General features: G+C 47.3%; 1 protein-coding gene across 5 annotated transcripts in view; it reads left to right on the top strand.

The window, feature by feature from the left end:
- Positions 1 to 12,414: 12,414 nt before the first annotated feature.
- Positions 12,415 to 16,431, top strand: part of ATF1 (activating transcription factor 1) — a 57,998-nt gene continuing 53,981 nt past the window's right edge. Inside the window, exon 1 of one of the 5 annotated variants that reach the window (XM_034935854.3) lies at positions 12,415 to 13,026. Coding sequence is in view for 1 of the 5 variants with exons in the window: in XM_063593509.1 (XP_063449579.1) it covers positions 13,402 to 13,689 (288 nt within the window). In the remaining 4 variants the exon portion in view is untranslated. Of the gene's footprint in view, positions 13,027 to 13,180; positions 13,690 to 13,748; positions 15,872 to 16,431 lie in introns of those variants that run through there. The other 4 variants (XM_034935855.3, XM_008951240.6, XM_063593509.1 and 1 more) reach the window with 4 other exon arrangements.

The raw sequence follows: 16,431 nt of genomic DNA, 5'->3' as shown, positions 1-16,431 counted from the left end.
GAGAGCTCTGGCCTAAAACTGTAGATTTAGGAGACAACATTTCAAAGTGGATGATACTGTCAAGGAAGAACATGTAGAGTGAGAAAAAGATCAGAGTCATGGCAAACAACAGCATTTAAAGGTTCGTGAGGGCTGGGCACAGTGGCTCATGCCTGTAATCCCAGCACTTTGGGAGGCTGAGGCGGGCGGATCACCTGAGGTCAGGAGTTCAAGACTAGCCTGGCCAACATGGTGAAACCTGGTCTCTACTGAAAATACAAATTCAGCTGGGCATGGTGGTGGGCGTCTGTAGTCCCAGCTACTTGGGAGGCTGAGGCACGAGAATCGCTTGGACCCGGGAGGCGGAGGTTGCAGTGAGCCGAGATCGCACCATTGCACTCCAGCCTGGGCGAAAGAGCGAGACTCCATCTCAAAAACAAAATTAAAGAGGAGGGAGTGCTCAACAACCCAAAGGCCACAACAAAGCTGAGTAGAACAGGGATTGGATGGCATCTGCTGGACCTGTCAACGAGGGAGTCCCTGGTAGCCTTGATGAGAGAGTTTTAGTGCAGCTGTATGGGCAGAAGCCTGAAAACTGGTTCAGGAGAGAACTGCTGGGAGGTGAGACTGAACAGAGGCCCCTGTCCAGAGGCTTTATCTGCAACTGCACGTAGGAAGGAGAAAGAGGGGACAGTAGTTAGAAGAAGGATGTAAAATCAAGGGGGGGGGGCTGTTTTGAAGATAGAAGAAATAAACGTGTCGGAGAAAAAGCCAGAATAGAGGGAAAGTTTCTAAATATAGCAGTAAGGGACAACTGACAAAGCAAGGTCACTGTCACTGAGGAAGCTGGAGTGGACGGACTCCAGTGAGCAGGTGGAAGGATTGGCAGCAAGGGAGGAAGCACACTTTTTCAAATAAAACTGAGTATGAGCAAGATCCTAATAGAAGTTGCTATTAATAAAAGTCTACCTGATGACCTCATTCACTTCTCTGAATCTCCATTCTCAGTCTCCAAAGATGAACACTCATTTCTGAGATCATTTCTATAAATAAATAACTCCCATGGTCAGACAGACCTGACAAAGCAGAACATAGACTCTGGAAATGATGGTGGTTCCTAAAGAAGCAGGTAAGAGGGAGTTCATAGTGCATGCATTAAAGAACAAACAAAATGAATTAGTTGTATTCAATTTCAGAATCTAGGAAAAGAATAAAACCCACTAAGAAAGTTGAAAGAAGGAAATAACAAAGACAAAAGCAGACATTAATAAAAAAGGAAGAAAACAGAAAACAAAAAGTTTCAACAGAACCAGAAACTGATTTCTTACAACTATTCTAATCACAGTAAAATCCATTTAACAAAAGGCATGCGCACATGTACACAAAAAGTAGGAAACACAAAAGGGAACATAACTACAGATACAGCCCTTGTGCTTCTATTTCAAGGGATTATTTTTTCAGTAAATTTCCGTTTTAAATGGATAATTTTCTAAAAATTATGTAACTTTGAAAATTCACTCAAGAAATAGAAAATCTGAATTTTACCACACTCACAAAGCAAAAAAAAAATCCTATTTTCATATATAAAAGAAAAAGCCATCCAACTAATCTTACCAACTTAGTATAAGTCAGATACCAAAGTCACACTAAGGCAGTTTTTAAAAATTCTAAATCAATCTCACTTGAGAAAAGATACAAAATGATAAAGTCTAGGCCAGGCATGGTGGCTCACACCTATATTCTTCAGGCCAAGGTAGGAGGATGGCTTGATGCCAGGAGTTGGAGACAAGGCTGGGCAACTTAACGGGACCCTATCTCTAAGAAAAAAAAATTAAAAATAGCTGGGCATGATAGCACGCGTCTGTGATCCCAGCTACTTAGGAGACTAAGGCGGAGGATCACTTGAGCCCAGGAGTTTGAGGCTGCAGTGAGCCATGATTGTGCAACTGTACTCCAGCCTGGGCAGCAGAATGAGATCCTGTCTCATAAAAATAAAAATCTCAGTGTTTCAGTGATTTATTGCTGTGTAACAAACCACCCCAACTTAGTGGCATAAACCACAGCTGAGTAGAAAGTGATATAAAGTGAGCATCCTCCTCACAGTCTTGACTTTTCTAGTAGTGCTTCTGAAGTATCACCATTGTGTATTCTTCTTACTATATGTTGTTGATAGATGTGCTTTGTCAGTTAAAGAATTCTAGGCCAGGTGCAGTGGCTCACGCCTGTAATCTCAACACTTCGGGAGGCCAAGGTGGGTGGATCACCTGAGGTCAGGAGTTTGAGAGCGGCCCGGCCAACACAGTGAAACCCCATCTCTACTAAAAATAAAATACAAAAAAAATAGCTGGGCTTGGTGGCAGGCGCCTGTGATCTCAGCTACTTGGGAGGCTAAGGCAGGAGAATCACTTGAACCTGGGAGGCAGAGGTTGCAGTGAACTGAGATCACGCCCCTGCACTCCAGCCTGGGTGACAAGAGCAAGAACCTATCGTAAAAAAAAAAAAAAAAAAAAAAAAAAAGGCCAGGCGCGGTGGCTTGCGCCTGTAATCCCAGCACTTTGGGAGGCCAAGGTGGGCGGATCACGAGGTCCGGAGACCGAGACCATCCTGGCTAACACGGTGAAACCCCGTCTCCACTAAAAATACAAAAACAAAATTAGCTGGGCGTGGTGGCGGGCTTCTGTAGTCCCAGCTACTCGGGAGGCTGAGGCGGGAGAATGGCATGAACCCGGGAGGCGGAGCTTGCAGTAAGCCGAGATTGCACCACTGCACTCCAGCCTGGGCGACAGAGCAAGACTTCGTCTCAAAAAAATAAAAAAAAAAGTCTATTCAGGCTGGGCGTGGCGGCTCACACCTGTAATCCCAGCACTTTGGGAACCGAGGCGGGTGGATCGCTTGAGGCAAGGAGTTCAAGACCAGCCTGGCCAACATGATGAAACCCATCTCCACCAAAAATTACAAAAGTTAGCCGGGTGTGGTAGCGGGTGCCTGTAATCCCAGCTACTCGGGAGGCTGAGGCAGGAGAATTGCTTGAACCCGGGAGGCAGAGGTTGCAGTCAGCTGAGATTGCACCACTGCGCTCCAGCCTGGGTGACAGAGGGAGACTCCGTCTCAAAAAAAAAAAAGTCTATTCCATGCCTGCTGGATTTTTTTCATTAGTGTTGAAGTTTATCTTTTCCTCCCCACTGGGTCTATGAGAGGATCACATAGTTTTTTCCTTTAAGCTGTTAAGATGTATTATATAAATAGATTTTACTAATAATTTTTTTACATATCTGTAGCAGCCAGAGATGATTCTAATATTGAACCATCCTTGATTTCACCCCTTTTGATCGTCATCTACTATTTCTTATACACCACTGGGTTTGCTTTGCTAACGTGGAGACGACTGTATTTTCCAATATATCTTCACATATTATCTTCCATCCCATGTGCTCTTTGCAATGTTACCCTGACATTCCCTCAAGAGGTACAGTCCTTTCCCCTCAAATATGGTCTGATCAATAGAATGTGGCAGAAATAATGTGCATGACTTTTGGTGTGGATGAGCAGCAGCTTGAGCTTAAAATGCTGACTTTCCTGATGCTCCCTTTTAGAACCCAGCGCTATACTGTAAGAGGCCCAAGCTCTGAAGAGGCGCTATGTTTAGGTTCTTTGGTCAATAGTCCCAGCTGAGCCCAGTCTGCGAATTACCCTAGCCTGGGTCTCAGATGAGATTATAGCTAGCATAGTTAGGGAAAAATAAGTGAACCTCCCGAGTACCTGGGATTCCAGGCACCCGCCACCATGCCCAGCTAGTTTTTGTATTTTTAGTAGAGATGAGGTTTGTTGGCCAGACTGGTCTCAAACTCCTGACCTCAGGTGAAAAAGAATAACTGAACTTTAAGATAGATAGATCAATAGATTATCTAATCTGAAGAACAAAGAGAAAAAAGATTGGAGAAAAAAATAGTGCCTCAGAGACCTGTGGGAAAATATTAAGTGGTCTAACATATTGTAATTGCAGTTCCAGATGGAGGAGAGAGAGAATGGGACATAAAAATATGTGAAGAAATAATGGCAAAAGCTTCCCAGATTTGGAAAGACATACATTTACTGACTGAAGAAGTTCAAGAAGCAGCAAGCAGTATAAATACAAAGAAAATCACTTAGGCAGAGTCATGGGCAAACTGCTAAACTTTTTTTTTTTTTTTTTTTTTCCGAGACGGAATCTGGCTCTGTCGCCCAGGCTGGAGTGCAGTGGCGCAATCTCGGCTCACTGCAAGCTCCGCCTCCCAGGTTCACGCCATTCTCCTGCCTCAGCCTCCCGAGTAGCTGGGACTACAGGCACCCGCCAGTACGCCGGGCTAATTTTTTGTATTTTTAGTAGAGACGGGGTTTCACCGTGTTAGCCAGGATGGTCTTGATCTCCTGACCTCGTGATCCACCCGCCTCAGCCTCCCAAAGTGCTGGGATTACAGGCGTGAGCCACCGCGCCCGGCCTTAAACTTTTAAATAAAGCAAAAGTCTTCAAAGAAGCCTGAGAAAATGACATGTTACATAGCAGATAACAATGATACAAATGATAGCCAACTTCTCATTAAACACTATGGAAGCCAGAAGAACACAGAATACGTTTAGGCTACTAGGAGTTAAAGACTATCAATTCAGAATTCTATATCCAGTGAAACTAGTCTTCAAAAATGAAGGTGGGCCTGGCACAGTGGCTCACACCTGTAATCCCAGCACTTTGGGAGGTTGAGGCAGGAGGATCGCTTGAGCCCAGAAGTTTGAGACCAGCCTGGGCAATATAGTGAGACTGCATCTCTAAAAAAAAAAAAAAAAAAAAGATGAAGGTGAATTCTAAATCTGTTAAAGACCATCTGTGAAAAACTCACTAACACCCCACTTAATAGTGAAAAACTGAATGCTCTCTCCCTAACACTGGAAACAAGGGAAGAGAAAGTCTGTTCTCACCTCTTCTATTCAATGTTGTTCTAAAGGTCTATCCAGAGCGATTAGGCAAGAAAAAGAAATAAAAGGCATCCAGAGGAAAAGAGGAATAAAAGCTATCTCTATTCACAAATAAAATGACTTGTACATAGAAAATCCTAAAGAATACACAATTAGAATTTAAATAGGGTGACTATAGTCAGTAATAACTTAATTGTATATTTTTAAATAATATAATTGGATTATTTGTATCAGGATAAATGCTTGAGGGGATGGATACTCCATTCTCCATGACGTGCTTATTTCATATTGGATGCCTGTATCAACACATCTCAAGTACCCAGAAATATATACACCTACTATATACCTACAAAAATTTTTTAAAATTTAAGAAAACACTAAAAGGAATAAGTGACTTTCACAAGGTTGAAGAATACAAGAGCAACATAAGTCAATTTTATTTCTATTCACTAGCAATGAACTTTCCAAAAATAAAATACACAAAACAATTCCATTTGAAATAGCATCAAAAGGAATAAAATACAGTCTGTAACTTATAATGGTTCAACTTAACAATTTTTCAACTTTACAATGGTGCAAAAGTGATGCAGTCAGTAGAAACCATACTTTGAGTGCCCATAAAACCATTCTGTTTTTCACTTTCAGTACAATATTCAATAAATTAAATGAGATAGGGAGCCATGGGTGGGGAGATGTTGGAGTGGAGGCTTGACAGGAAGTGGGATCGGTGCCTGGCAGATGTGGCCATGATGATAAGTACTAGTTTTGAATTAGCCTGCCTTCCCTTCCCTCCCTCCTTCCTTCTCTCCCTCCCTCCCTTCCTCCCTCCCTCCTTCTTGACTGAGTTTCGCTAGTTGCCCAGGCTGGAATGCAATGGCACAATCTCAGCTCACTGCAACCTCTGCCTCCCAGGTTCAAGCAATTCTCCTGCCTCAGCCTCCCAAGTAACTGGGATTACAGGCACCTGCCACCATGCCCGACTAATTTTGTATTTTTAGTAGAGATGGGGTTTCTCCATGTTGGTCAGGCTGGTCTCGAACTCCTGACCTCAGGTGATCCACCCACCTTGGCCTCCCAAAGTGCTGGGATTACAGGCGTGAGCCACCGTGCCCGGCCTACTTACCTTCTTTAAAAGACGAATGTGGCCATTAGCCTTCGGTTCTGGCATGGGATTAGAAATGGCTTACTCCAACTGTCAGCATGATTTCCAGGTCCATATCTTCTACATGGAAAATATGTCAAACAGCAGGAGCAGTGACTTCACCTGACAACATCCCAGTGGGAGGAAAAGAGAAACTGTGTTTATGCCTCAGGAATACTGAAGTGCCCTGGAGTAAACTGACATTCTTCTGTAACAGTGCTATTCAAAAAAAAATAGGCTGGGCACAGTGGTTCACACCTGTAATCCCAGCACTTTGGGAAGCCGAGGTGGGTGTATTGCGTGAGGCCAGAAGTTCGAGACCAGCCTGGCCAACATGGTGAAACCCCATCTCTGCTAAAAATATAAAAATCAGAGCCGGGCGTGGTGGTTCATGACTGTAATCCCAGCACTTTGGGAGGCTGAGGCAAGTGGATCACCTGAGGTCAGGAGTTGGAGACCAGCCTAGCCAACATGGTGAAACCCTGTCTCTACTAAAAATACAAAAATTAGCCAGGCATGGTGGTGCATGCCTGTAATCCCAGCTAGTCAGGAGACTGAGGCAGGAGAATCGCTTGAACCTGGGAGGTAGAGGTTGCAGTGAGCTGAGATCACACCACTGCACTCCAACCTGGGCAATGGAGTGAGACTCTGTCTCAAAAAATATATATATATATCAGCTGGGTATGGTGGTGCACGCCTGTAATCCCAGCTACTCAGGAGGCTAACTCACAAGAATCTCAAGGGAGACTAGCCTGGACAACATTTATATAAATAAATAAATAAATAAATAAATAAATTTAATCAGTGCAAATTCATACACTGAAAACCACAAAACGCTGTGAAATTGAATGAGATCCAAATTAAAGAAAAGTCATGGTGGGGCATGGTGGCTCACGCCTGTAATCCCCGCACTTTGGGAGGCCAAGGCAGGCGGATCACGAGGTCAGGAGATCGAGACCATCCTGGTCAACATGGTGAAACCCCATCTCTACTAAAAATATGAAAATTAGCTGGGCGTCATGGCACATACCTGTAATCCCAGCTACTCCGGAGGCTGAGGCAGGAGAATTGCTTGAACCAGGGAGTCAGAGGTTGCAGTGAGCCGAGATCGCAGCACTGCACTCCAGCCTGGGCTGGACTTGGCTGGTTGATGTCAGCCACCTATTGACTTCTTGGAACTGGTACAATGAGCATATGAACGGAGCAGCCACAGTGGCAGAGGTGGAGGCTACGCATGGACTCCTAAAACTGATTTAACAACTACCGTCTCTGAAACCTTAACTAAACACTGACCGAGACCAACAGTGAGCTCCCAATGTTGCACTGTTTCTTCAGAAAACTACTAGGCCACTTCATAGCAAGCTGACAACATCGGGCTTCTTTCATAGTAGAAGGGCCAGTGATTTGTTCTCACGTGAACAGATTTACTTTTTCTGGGTAAGGGTTTGACTCTTCTGCCCTCATAGCTTCAGTCACCATCACTACCTGGGGGCTTAGAAAGGTGTGTGAAACCTGCAGGCTGCTCTGACCAACATCAAGAAGGTTCTGGCCAGGCTCTGTGGCTCACGCCTGCAATCTCTACACTTTGGGAGGCTAAGGTGGATAACTTGAGCTCAGGAGCTCGAGACCAGCCTGGGCAACATAGAGGGACCCTATCTCTACAGAAAACTTTTAAAATTGGCCGGGCGCCGTGGCTCATGCCTGTAATCTCAACACTTCGGGAGGCCAAGGCAGGTGGATCACGAGGTCAGGAGATCGAGACCATCCTGGCTAACATGGTGAAACCCCGTCTCTACTAAAAGTACAAAAAAGAATTAGCCGGGCGTGGTGGCGGGCGCCTGTAGTCCCAGGTACTCCGGAGGCTGAGGCAGGAGAATGGCGTGAACCCGGGAGGCAGAGGTTGCAGTGAGCCAAGATCGCGCCACTGCACTCCAGCCTGGGTGACAGAGCGAGACTCCGTCTCAAAAAAAAAAAAAAAAAAAAAAAAATTAGCTGGGCGTGGTGCTGCACATCTATAGTCCCAGGTACCTGGGAGGCTAAGGTGGGAGGATGGCTTGAGCCTAGGAGGTCAAGGCTACAGTAAGCTGAGATCGTGCACCACTGCACTCCAGCCTGGGCGACACAGCAAGACCGTCTAAAAAAAATCCAACATTTATTTAGTGCTTACTATATACTAGACACAGCTCTAACTTTACGTGTATCAAAGTAATTCAGTCTACAAAACCCTATGGGATAGGCAGTGTTATTAAATCCGTTTCATTATAACCTCTTTTTTTAAAAATTTTTTTAATGGGATGGAGTCTCCTTCTGTTGCCCAAGCTGGAGTGCCATGGAGTGATCTCAGCTCACTGCAACCTCCGCCTCCTGACTTCAAGTGATTCTCCTGCCTCAACCTCCCGAGTAGCTGGGATTACAGGTGCATGCCACCATACCTGGTTAATTTTTTTCTTTTTTTTTGAGACAGAGTCTTGCACCGTCACCCAGGCTGGAATGCAGTGGCACAATCTCAGCTCACTGCAACCTCTGCCTCCCAGGTTCAAGCGATTCTCCTGCCTCAGCCTCCTGAGTAGCTGGGATTACAGGTGCACACTACCACGCCTGGCTAATTTTTGTATTTTCAGTAGAGACGGGGTTTCACCATGTTGTCCAGGCTAGTCTCAAACTCCTGACCTCAGGTATCCACCCGCCTCGGCCTCCCAAAGTGCTGGGATTACAGGTGTGAGCCAATGCGCCTGGCCACATCTCTCTTTTCTAACAACAAAAAAGTGTGCCAGAAGAGCCAAAGTGGTGCTACCACAGGCTTGCCCAGTTTATTTTAAAAAAACAATTACTTTTGGCCAGACGTGGTGGCTCACACCTGTAATCCCAGCACTTTGGGAGGCTGAGGCAGGCGGATCACCTTAGGTCAGGAGTTCGAGACCAGCCTAACATGGTGAAACCCCATCTCTACTAAAAATACAAAAATTAGCCAGACGTAGTGGTAGGCGCCTGTAATCCCAGCTACTCAGGAGGCTGAGGCAGGAGAATCACTTGAACCCAGGAGGCAGAGGTTGCAGTGAGCCGAGATACCCCCACTGCACTCCAGCCTGGGCGACAGAGCAAGACTCTGTCTCAAAAAAAAAAAAAAAAAATTACTTTCAGCTCTAAGTTTTTCTTTTCTTTTTTTTTTTTTTGAGGTGGAGTCTTGCTCTGTCCCCCAGTCTAGAGTGCAGTGGCACGATCTCGACTTACTGCAACCTTCACCTCCTGGGTTCAAGGGATTCTCCTGCCGCAGCCTCCCAAGTAGCTGGGACCACAGGTGTGCTCCACCACGCTCAGCTAATTTTTTGTATTTTTGGTAGAGACAGGGTTTTGCCATACTGGTCTTGAATTCCTGACCTCAAGTGATCCACCCACCTTGGCCTCCCAAAGTGCTGGGATTACGGAGGACGTGAGCCACCCTGCCCGGCCATGGCTCTAAGTTTCTTTGTTTCACTTTCCTTGCTTCTAATATTAAAGATCTGTCCATCTGATTTATGAAACTTAGTATTCAGATAAACTGCATGCATCAGAACCAAGACCTCTTTTTTTTTTTCATCTAGTTATCACAGTTCAGAAGACTGGTAGGCACAGCTTATGATACTTCAATGAGAAAGAGACAAGAAAGGCAGAAGTATTTTTGAGGGGCAGTGTTGAAAAAGCATAACTTTTTTTCTTCTTTTCCTCTGTCAACTGAGTCGTGGTTTTTTGGGTTTTTTTTTTTTTTGAGATGGAGTCTCACTGTTGCCCAGCCTGGATGGAGTGCAGTGGTACGATCTCGGCTCACCACAAATTCTGCCTCCTGGGTTCAAGCGATTCTCCTGTCTCAGCCTCCCGAGTAGCTGGGACTGTAGGCTCACGCCACCACGTCTGGCTAACTTTTGTATTTTCAGTAGAGACGGAGTTTCGTCATATTTGCCAGGCTGGTCTCGAACTCCTGACCTCAGGTGATCCACCTACCGCGCCCGCCAAAGTGTTGGGATTACATGCGTAAGCCACCGCGCCCGGCCTGAGTTGTGTTTTTTAAACAATTTTAAAACAAATTATTTTAGAGGCTAGGCGCCGTGGCTCATGCTCGTAATCCCAGCACTTTGGGAGGCCGAGCAGGCGAATCACTTGAGGTCAGCAGTTCGAGACCAAGACTGGCTAACATGGTGAAACCCCGTCCCTACTTCAAAAACTACAAAAATTAGCCAGCTGTGATGGCACACACCTGTAATCTCAGCTACTTGGAGGCTGAGGCAGGAGAATCACTGAAATCCGGGAGGTGGAGGTTGCAATGAGCCAAGATTGCACCAGTGCACTCCAGCCTGGGCGACGGAGGCAGACTCCATCTCAAAAAAAAAAAAAAAAAAAATTAGAGACAGTGTCTCATCTGTCATGTAGGCTTGAGTGCAATGGCATGATCACAGCTCACTGTATCCTCAAACTCCCGAGCTCAAGTGATCCTCCTGCCTCAGCCTCCCCAGTAGATGGGATTACAGGCGCATGCCACCAGGACTGGTCAAGCGTAACATTTGATTTAGACCTAAGGCACTAAGGAAGAGGAGCTAAAGTAGTCAATGCACATTTTGAAGGTTTCATTTTTCAATAAAATTTCCAGGTTTTTATTTTTTTTCTTTGGAGACAGTCTCCCTCTGTGGCTCAGGCTGGAGTGCAGTGGCGTGATCTTGGCTCACTGCAACATCTGCCTCCCAGGTTCAAGCGATTCTCATGCTTCAGCCTCCTGAGAGGCTGGGATTACAGGTGTGTGCCACCACACCTGGCTAATTTTTGTATTTTTAGTAGAGACGGGGTTTCACCATGTTGGCCAGGCTGGTCTCGAACTCCTGACCTCAGGTGATCTGCCCTCCCCCACCTCCCAAAGTGCTGGGATTACAGTCATGAACCACGACGCCTAGCCCCTCCCCCGCTTTTTACTGATCAACTTTTGTTAAGCATTCTGTGGTCCACGGAAGAAAAAACCAAACACCAAAGAACAAACCAGCCTTCCAGCCATCAATATTCTGGATTCCAGAATGATTGAGGCTGGACTTTGTTAATCATCGAAGGCTGGTATCTGAGAAACTCTTCCTCTCCCTTACCTTTATAGGCCACTTTTCTTTCAGTAATGCTGAAACACTGACTTAGTAACAGTTGTCCCCTGGTCTAGCATTTAATAGGTAATCCACAATTTTTGCTGAATGTCAATAGCTAAACGTTAGTGACCTCTTAAGACTGTCTGGCAGAGTAAATCTTCGGCTTTATATCACATTCTCCGACCCAAAGGGCCAAAAATAGGCAAAGCTCTCTCCACTAAATCGGTTTCCTAAATTGGGGATCTCAAACTAGTAAAATTTCAGAAAACTTCCGGAACTTTTGTCAAGAGCATACTAAAAAAGTTTATCTTTTGTCGTTTACTATCATTAAAGCCATAAAACAGCATTTTACAAGGAAATTTTAAAAATTAAGAATAAGGCATAACTCCCTTCCAGAGAGGTAGACACAAAAATATTCTGAAAAGTTTTTGTAATGCATTAAAACGACGGAATAACATTTTATTAACACTCTGTTACGTTTCTTTTTTCTTTTTGAGACAGTTTTGCTCTTGTTGCCCAGGCTGGAGTGCAACGGTGCGATCTCGGCTCACCGCAACCTCCGCCTCCCGGGTTCAAGCGATTCTCCTGCCTCAGCCTCCCAAGTAGCTTGGATTACAGGCATTCGCCACCACACCCGGCTACTTTTGTATTTTTTAGTAGAGACGGGGTTTCTCCATGTTGGTCAGGCTGGTTTCGAACTCCGATCTCAGGTGATCCGCCCTCCTGGGCCTCCCAAAGTGCTGGGATTACAGGCATGAGCCACCGCGCCCCGCCACCTTGTTACGTCTCATTGTAAGTCCGTTTCTGTAGGAAATCCTTCCACATGGGTTAAAGGACACAGCTCAATGTTACTTTATGGGATTAAGAAAAATCTGAGTAAGGCCGGGCACGGTGGCTCACGCCTGTAATCCCCGAACTTTGAGAGGCCGAGGCGGAGGATCACTTGAGCCCAGGAGTTCAAGACCAGCCTGAGCAACATAGAGTCCTCATCTCTTCAAGCCGAGCATGGTGGCGCGCGCCTGTGGTCCCAGCTGCCCCATAGGCTGAGGTTGGAGAATCGCTTGAATCCCGGGGTTGGAGGCTGCAGTGAGTCGAGATCGAACCACTGCACTACAGCAGTGGTCTGGGCCACAGAGCCAGACCCCCGTCTCAATCTCGGAAAAAAAAAAGAGAGACTCCATCTCAAAAAAAAAAAAAAAAAAAAAGCTGAGGAAGTCAAAGCCTTTACTCTTCATTTCTCCTTCCAAGAGGACAGGGCCGGCGTCGGTCAAGGACAATTGGCAGGAGGTGAGTTGACAGCGCCGCCACTAATCGATGAAAACGGCCTCCCGCGAGCACCCAGCTGCTCATGGCCTCCGGAAGCGGACGTAGGGCGGGTGGGGTACAGCTCCTAAGGAGAAACGGAACCGCAGGCACCGTCCCTCTCCCGCTGCAGCCTGAGGAACGCGTTCCGAGGAACCCCTAGCCACCAGTCAGGACCGCGTACAAGATGGCGGCGCGTCACGTGGGCAGCGCGGTGACGCAGGACGGCGGCCCGCGCGGAGGCAGCGCCATAGCCTACCCCAAACGCACACTAGTGCTCAGTTTTGCCCCCCTCCCCTCCCCCGCCCCCGCCCCCGCCCCCGCCCCCAGGCTTGTGTAGATCATGCCGCCAGTAGCGGCCCTGACTGCCGAGGAAACGGTAGCTTAGGACAGTTGGCTGTTAAGTGACACTGATTCTCCCCTCCCCGCCTGACCCCCGAGAAGGAGGCTCATCCCCCGCTGCGTGAGGGGGTGGGGAAGTGGGTAGTGAATTCGGATCTACCTGGGAGGGGGGAGTGGAAGTTCCCGCCCCGGAGAGCGGCGAGGCGGCAGCCACAGGTAAGTGGGGGGCGGGGAGGGACGTGCCCCGTGGCCCGGGCGGGGAAGGACGCGGGAACGTGGCGCCGGCGGGGACGCAGCGCGGGTCGCGCGCCTGGTGGGGGTCGCGCGCGGTGGTGGCGGTGGGGGAGGGGCGCAGCGGAAGGGGGAGGGGCCGCCCGCGTTTCCGGCCTCCGCGCCTCGGTGCAGTGCTGCGCTGCGCCCTTCCAGTCGTGCGTCTCCTCCTTTCCCTCGCCCCCAAATAAAAGTAAAGCCCGAAACCGCCCGCCGCGGGGTGGCTTTCGCCTCAGAAGCCGCCCTTTGCAGTCGCAGGCGCGAGCTCTCCGTGGGAGGTCTCGAGGTTGGGCCCGGAGCCGGGCGGAGGGCGGCGCGGCTATGGCCTCGGCGCGGTATCCGCCGAGCGGAACCCGGGTCTGGTTAACCCCGCGACAGGGTCCTCGAAGCGCGTCGGCGCTGGCGACCCTGAGGGAAGAGGCGCGCCCCTTACCCTCCTGGAGCTTGCAGTCTAGCGGGCAACCGACGCACGGGCATCGCGCACGCCCCAGACAGTCCTGGAGAGAGGCGCCTGGCAGCGGGGACAGTGGGGACAGTAGGCGGCTTTACCCCTGGCTAGGAATGACACAAGGGCGTCTGTTCCCTTCGGGATGGGCGACCCAGCCGAGGGTGACTTTCTCTTTGATCTTGTATGTCAAAAAACGAAGCCTGGCATTTCTCACTTTCATCGACGCCGTGCAGCTGGCGGCTGAATCGCTTTGAAATGATTGCAATGTGAAATAATGTCTGGTTGTGGCGTTAGTGTTTTGAAAAGCATTGATTGGGCAACTGGTAGTCTTTGAGAACCTTTAGGGTTCAGAAGCTCGGCGTGGATCTGGCAGGCATCTTTGTCAAACTGGCCTCACCTGTGATGAGTTCGTAGGCATTTATGTCGCAGAATGCATTTTAACCTGAGGTTTTTGTTAACAGAAATGTGTTCTTCTAAAATGCTCTTTTTTCTTTGGAGTTTATCATATGCAGTTATCTCCGTGTCTTAATTAGAATCAATACTGTTGCCCTAAAGTCGAATGTATTAGCTCTTTAATACTTGCCGTTATCTTTTAGGGTTAGGTTTGGTCTGTGAGCTATCTGTCCATTCCTACCCGATCACCAGCAGGTGGCAGTCCCTTCTGACTTTAAATATAGGGTGTGCTATCTTTGCCAGTTTGTTTGTTTGTTTGTTTGTTTTTAAATAGAGATGGTGTCAGAGGCGTGTGAACTAGAACAACTCCATCTTAAACAGGAGCTGGGTAAAATGGGGCTGAAACCTACTGGGCTGCATTCCCAGACAGTTAAGGCATTCTAAGTCACAGGATGAGACAAGTCAGCGCTAAATACAGGTCATAAAGACCTTGCTGATAAAACAGGTTGCAGTAAAGAAGCCGGCCAAAACTGAAATGGCCACAAGAGTGACCCCTGGTCATCCTCACTGCTACACTCCCATCAGCGCCATTTACAAATCCCATGGCAATGTCAGGAAGTTACCCTATATGGTCTAAAAAGGGGAGGCATGAATAATCCACCCCTTGTTTAGCCTATCATTGAGAAATAACAGTAAAAAGGGGTAACCAGCAGCCCTTGGGGCTGCTCTGTCTATGGAGTAGCCATTCTTTTTATTCCTTTACTTTCTTCATAATGTTAACTTTTACATCGCACTGTGGACTTGCCCTGAATTATTTCTTGCGCGAGATCCAAGAACCCTCAGTTGGGGTCTGGATCAGGACGCCTGTCCTGTAACATATTTCTGGCGACCACAAAGGGACTATAGTGCAGAAACCCTGACCCAACGGCTACCTTTGGGTAAGTGTTGGGGTCCTGTAACGTATTTGTGGTGGCCACAGAAGCGACTATACTGCGGAAACCCAGTATTTATGTTTAGGAGTCTCTCCTAAGACGGTGGGTTCGAGGCCCCTCTTAATAAAAGGCAGGGACGCTTAAGCTTGACCGACCTTGGCTTGGAGGCCCTTCTAAGATACAGGGAGTTAGAGTCCCTCTCAGGTAACTCCCTCTCAGCTAAGAACAGGTTTGGCACTATGGGATATTAACTGCTGTTCTCTTTGGATTAATCTGCCTTGCGCTCTTTGCTGATGGCTGTGGGTGACAGAGCTAGGCATGAACAGGATCGTGGGACATGGGGAGCTTTTTCCTCTCTAAAAGGGGAATCTTTTTTTTTTTTAATTATACTTTAAGTTTTACGGTACATGTGCACATTGTGCAGGTTAGTTACATATGTATACATGTGCCATGCTGGTGCACTGCACCCACTAACTCGTCATCTAGCATTAGGTATATCTCCCAGTGCTATCCCTCCCCCCTCCCCCCATAAAAGGGGAATCTTGAGAGCTGATGGGACTGCTGGAAAAGGTCCCTTTGTTGCGTACAAGCGGCCGCCTGAAGTTTTCATTGTCGGCTGCAATGAGTGGGTCTTTTCTCTGGCCTCCCTAAGCTCTTCAGCTTCCCCACCCTGCCACAGGCAATACTTTTCTTCTCTACTTTGCGTTTCTTATTTTTTCTATTACTCAGGGCAACCATCTTACCTAGAGGCCACATGTTGAAACTCCAAGTCGGAGGTTGAATTAAAGATGACAGGCCCATCTGGGGGCAAATTTAAGCCTTGCTAGTTTGATATTGGGTGCTAAGCGGAGTGGCTAATGTCTTTGTTTTATCACACGTATTTTGCTCTGGCCAGAATGGAAAAAACATAATTTTCCTTTATGATACGGCTTGGCCCCCAGGGCAATGATGCTGCAAGCTTGAACACTAGGACCACTAAGGGAAAGGGAACCCAGAAGCCTGGGATGCTGGCAAAAGGGTAAGAATGTATTACCAGTCAGATTTCTGGCTTCTCTCTCACTGTACAAATGGTTAAGTGAATGGTTAAAAAAAAAAAAAAAAAATCAGCCTGGCATGGTGGCTCAGGCCTGTAATCCCAGCACTTTGGGAGGCTGAGGCTGGTGGATCCCCTGAGGTCAGGAGTTTGAGACCAGCCGTGGCCAACATGGTGAAACCCTGTCTCTACTAAAAATACAAAAAATTAGCTGGGTGTGGAGGCACGTGCGTCTGTAGTTCTAGCTACTTGGGAGGCTGAGGCAGGAGAATTGCTTGAACCCGGGAGGCAGAGGTTGCACTGAGCTGAGATCAAGCAATTGTACTCCAGCCTGGGTGACAGAGCCAGACTCTGTCTCAAAATAAATAAATAAATAAATCAGTGTTTATCTCCTCCGTAAAGTTTTGATTAATGTGAAAAAGAATTCTAAGGCTAGTCTTAAGCTGGTGTATTTTGTGCTTTGAATTCATTTTTCTGTGTCAAGGGGTACTTTAGGATAAAACACAGGCTTAGAACACCTGTAAGTGGATCACGAGGTCAGGAGA

This window comes from Pan paniscus, chromosome 10 (genome assembly GCF_029289425.2).
Source record: "Pan paniscus chromosome 10, NHGRI_mPanPan1-v2.0_pri, whole genome shotgun sequence".
Classification (NCBI taxonomy): Eukaryota; Metazoa; Chordata; class Mammalia; order Primates; family Hominidae; genus Pan; species Pan paniscus.
Note: the sequence above shows the minus strand (reverse complement) of the source record. Positions and strands in the feature narration are given on the sequence as shown.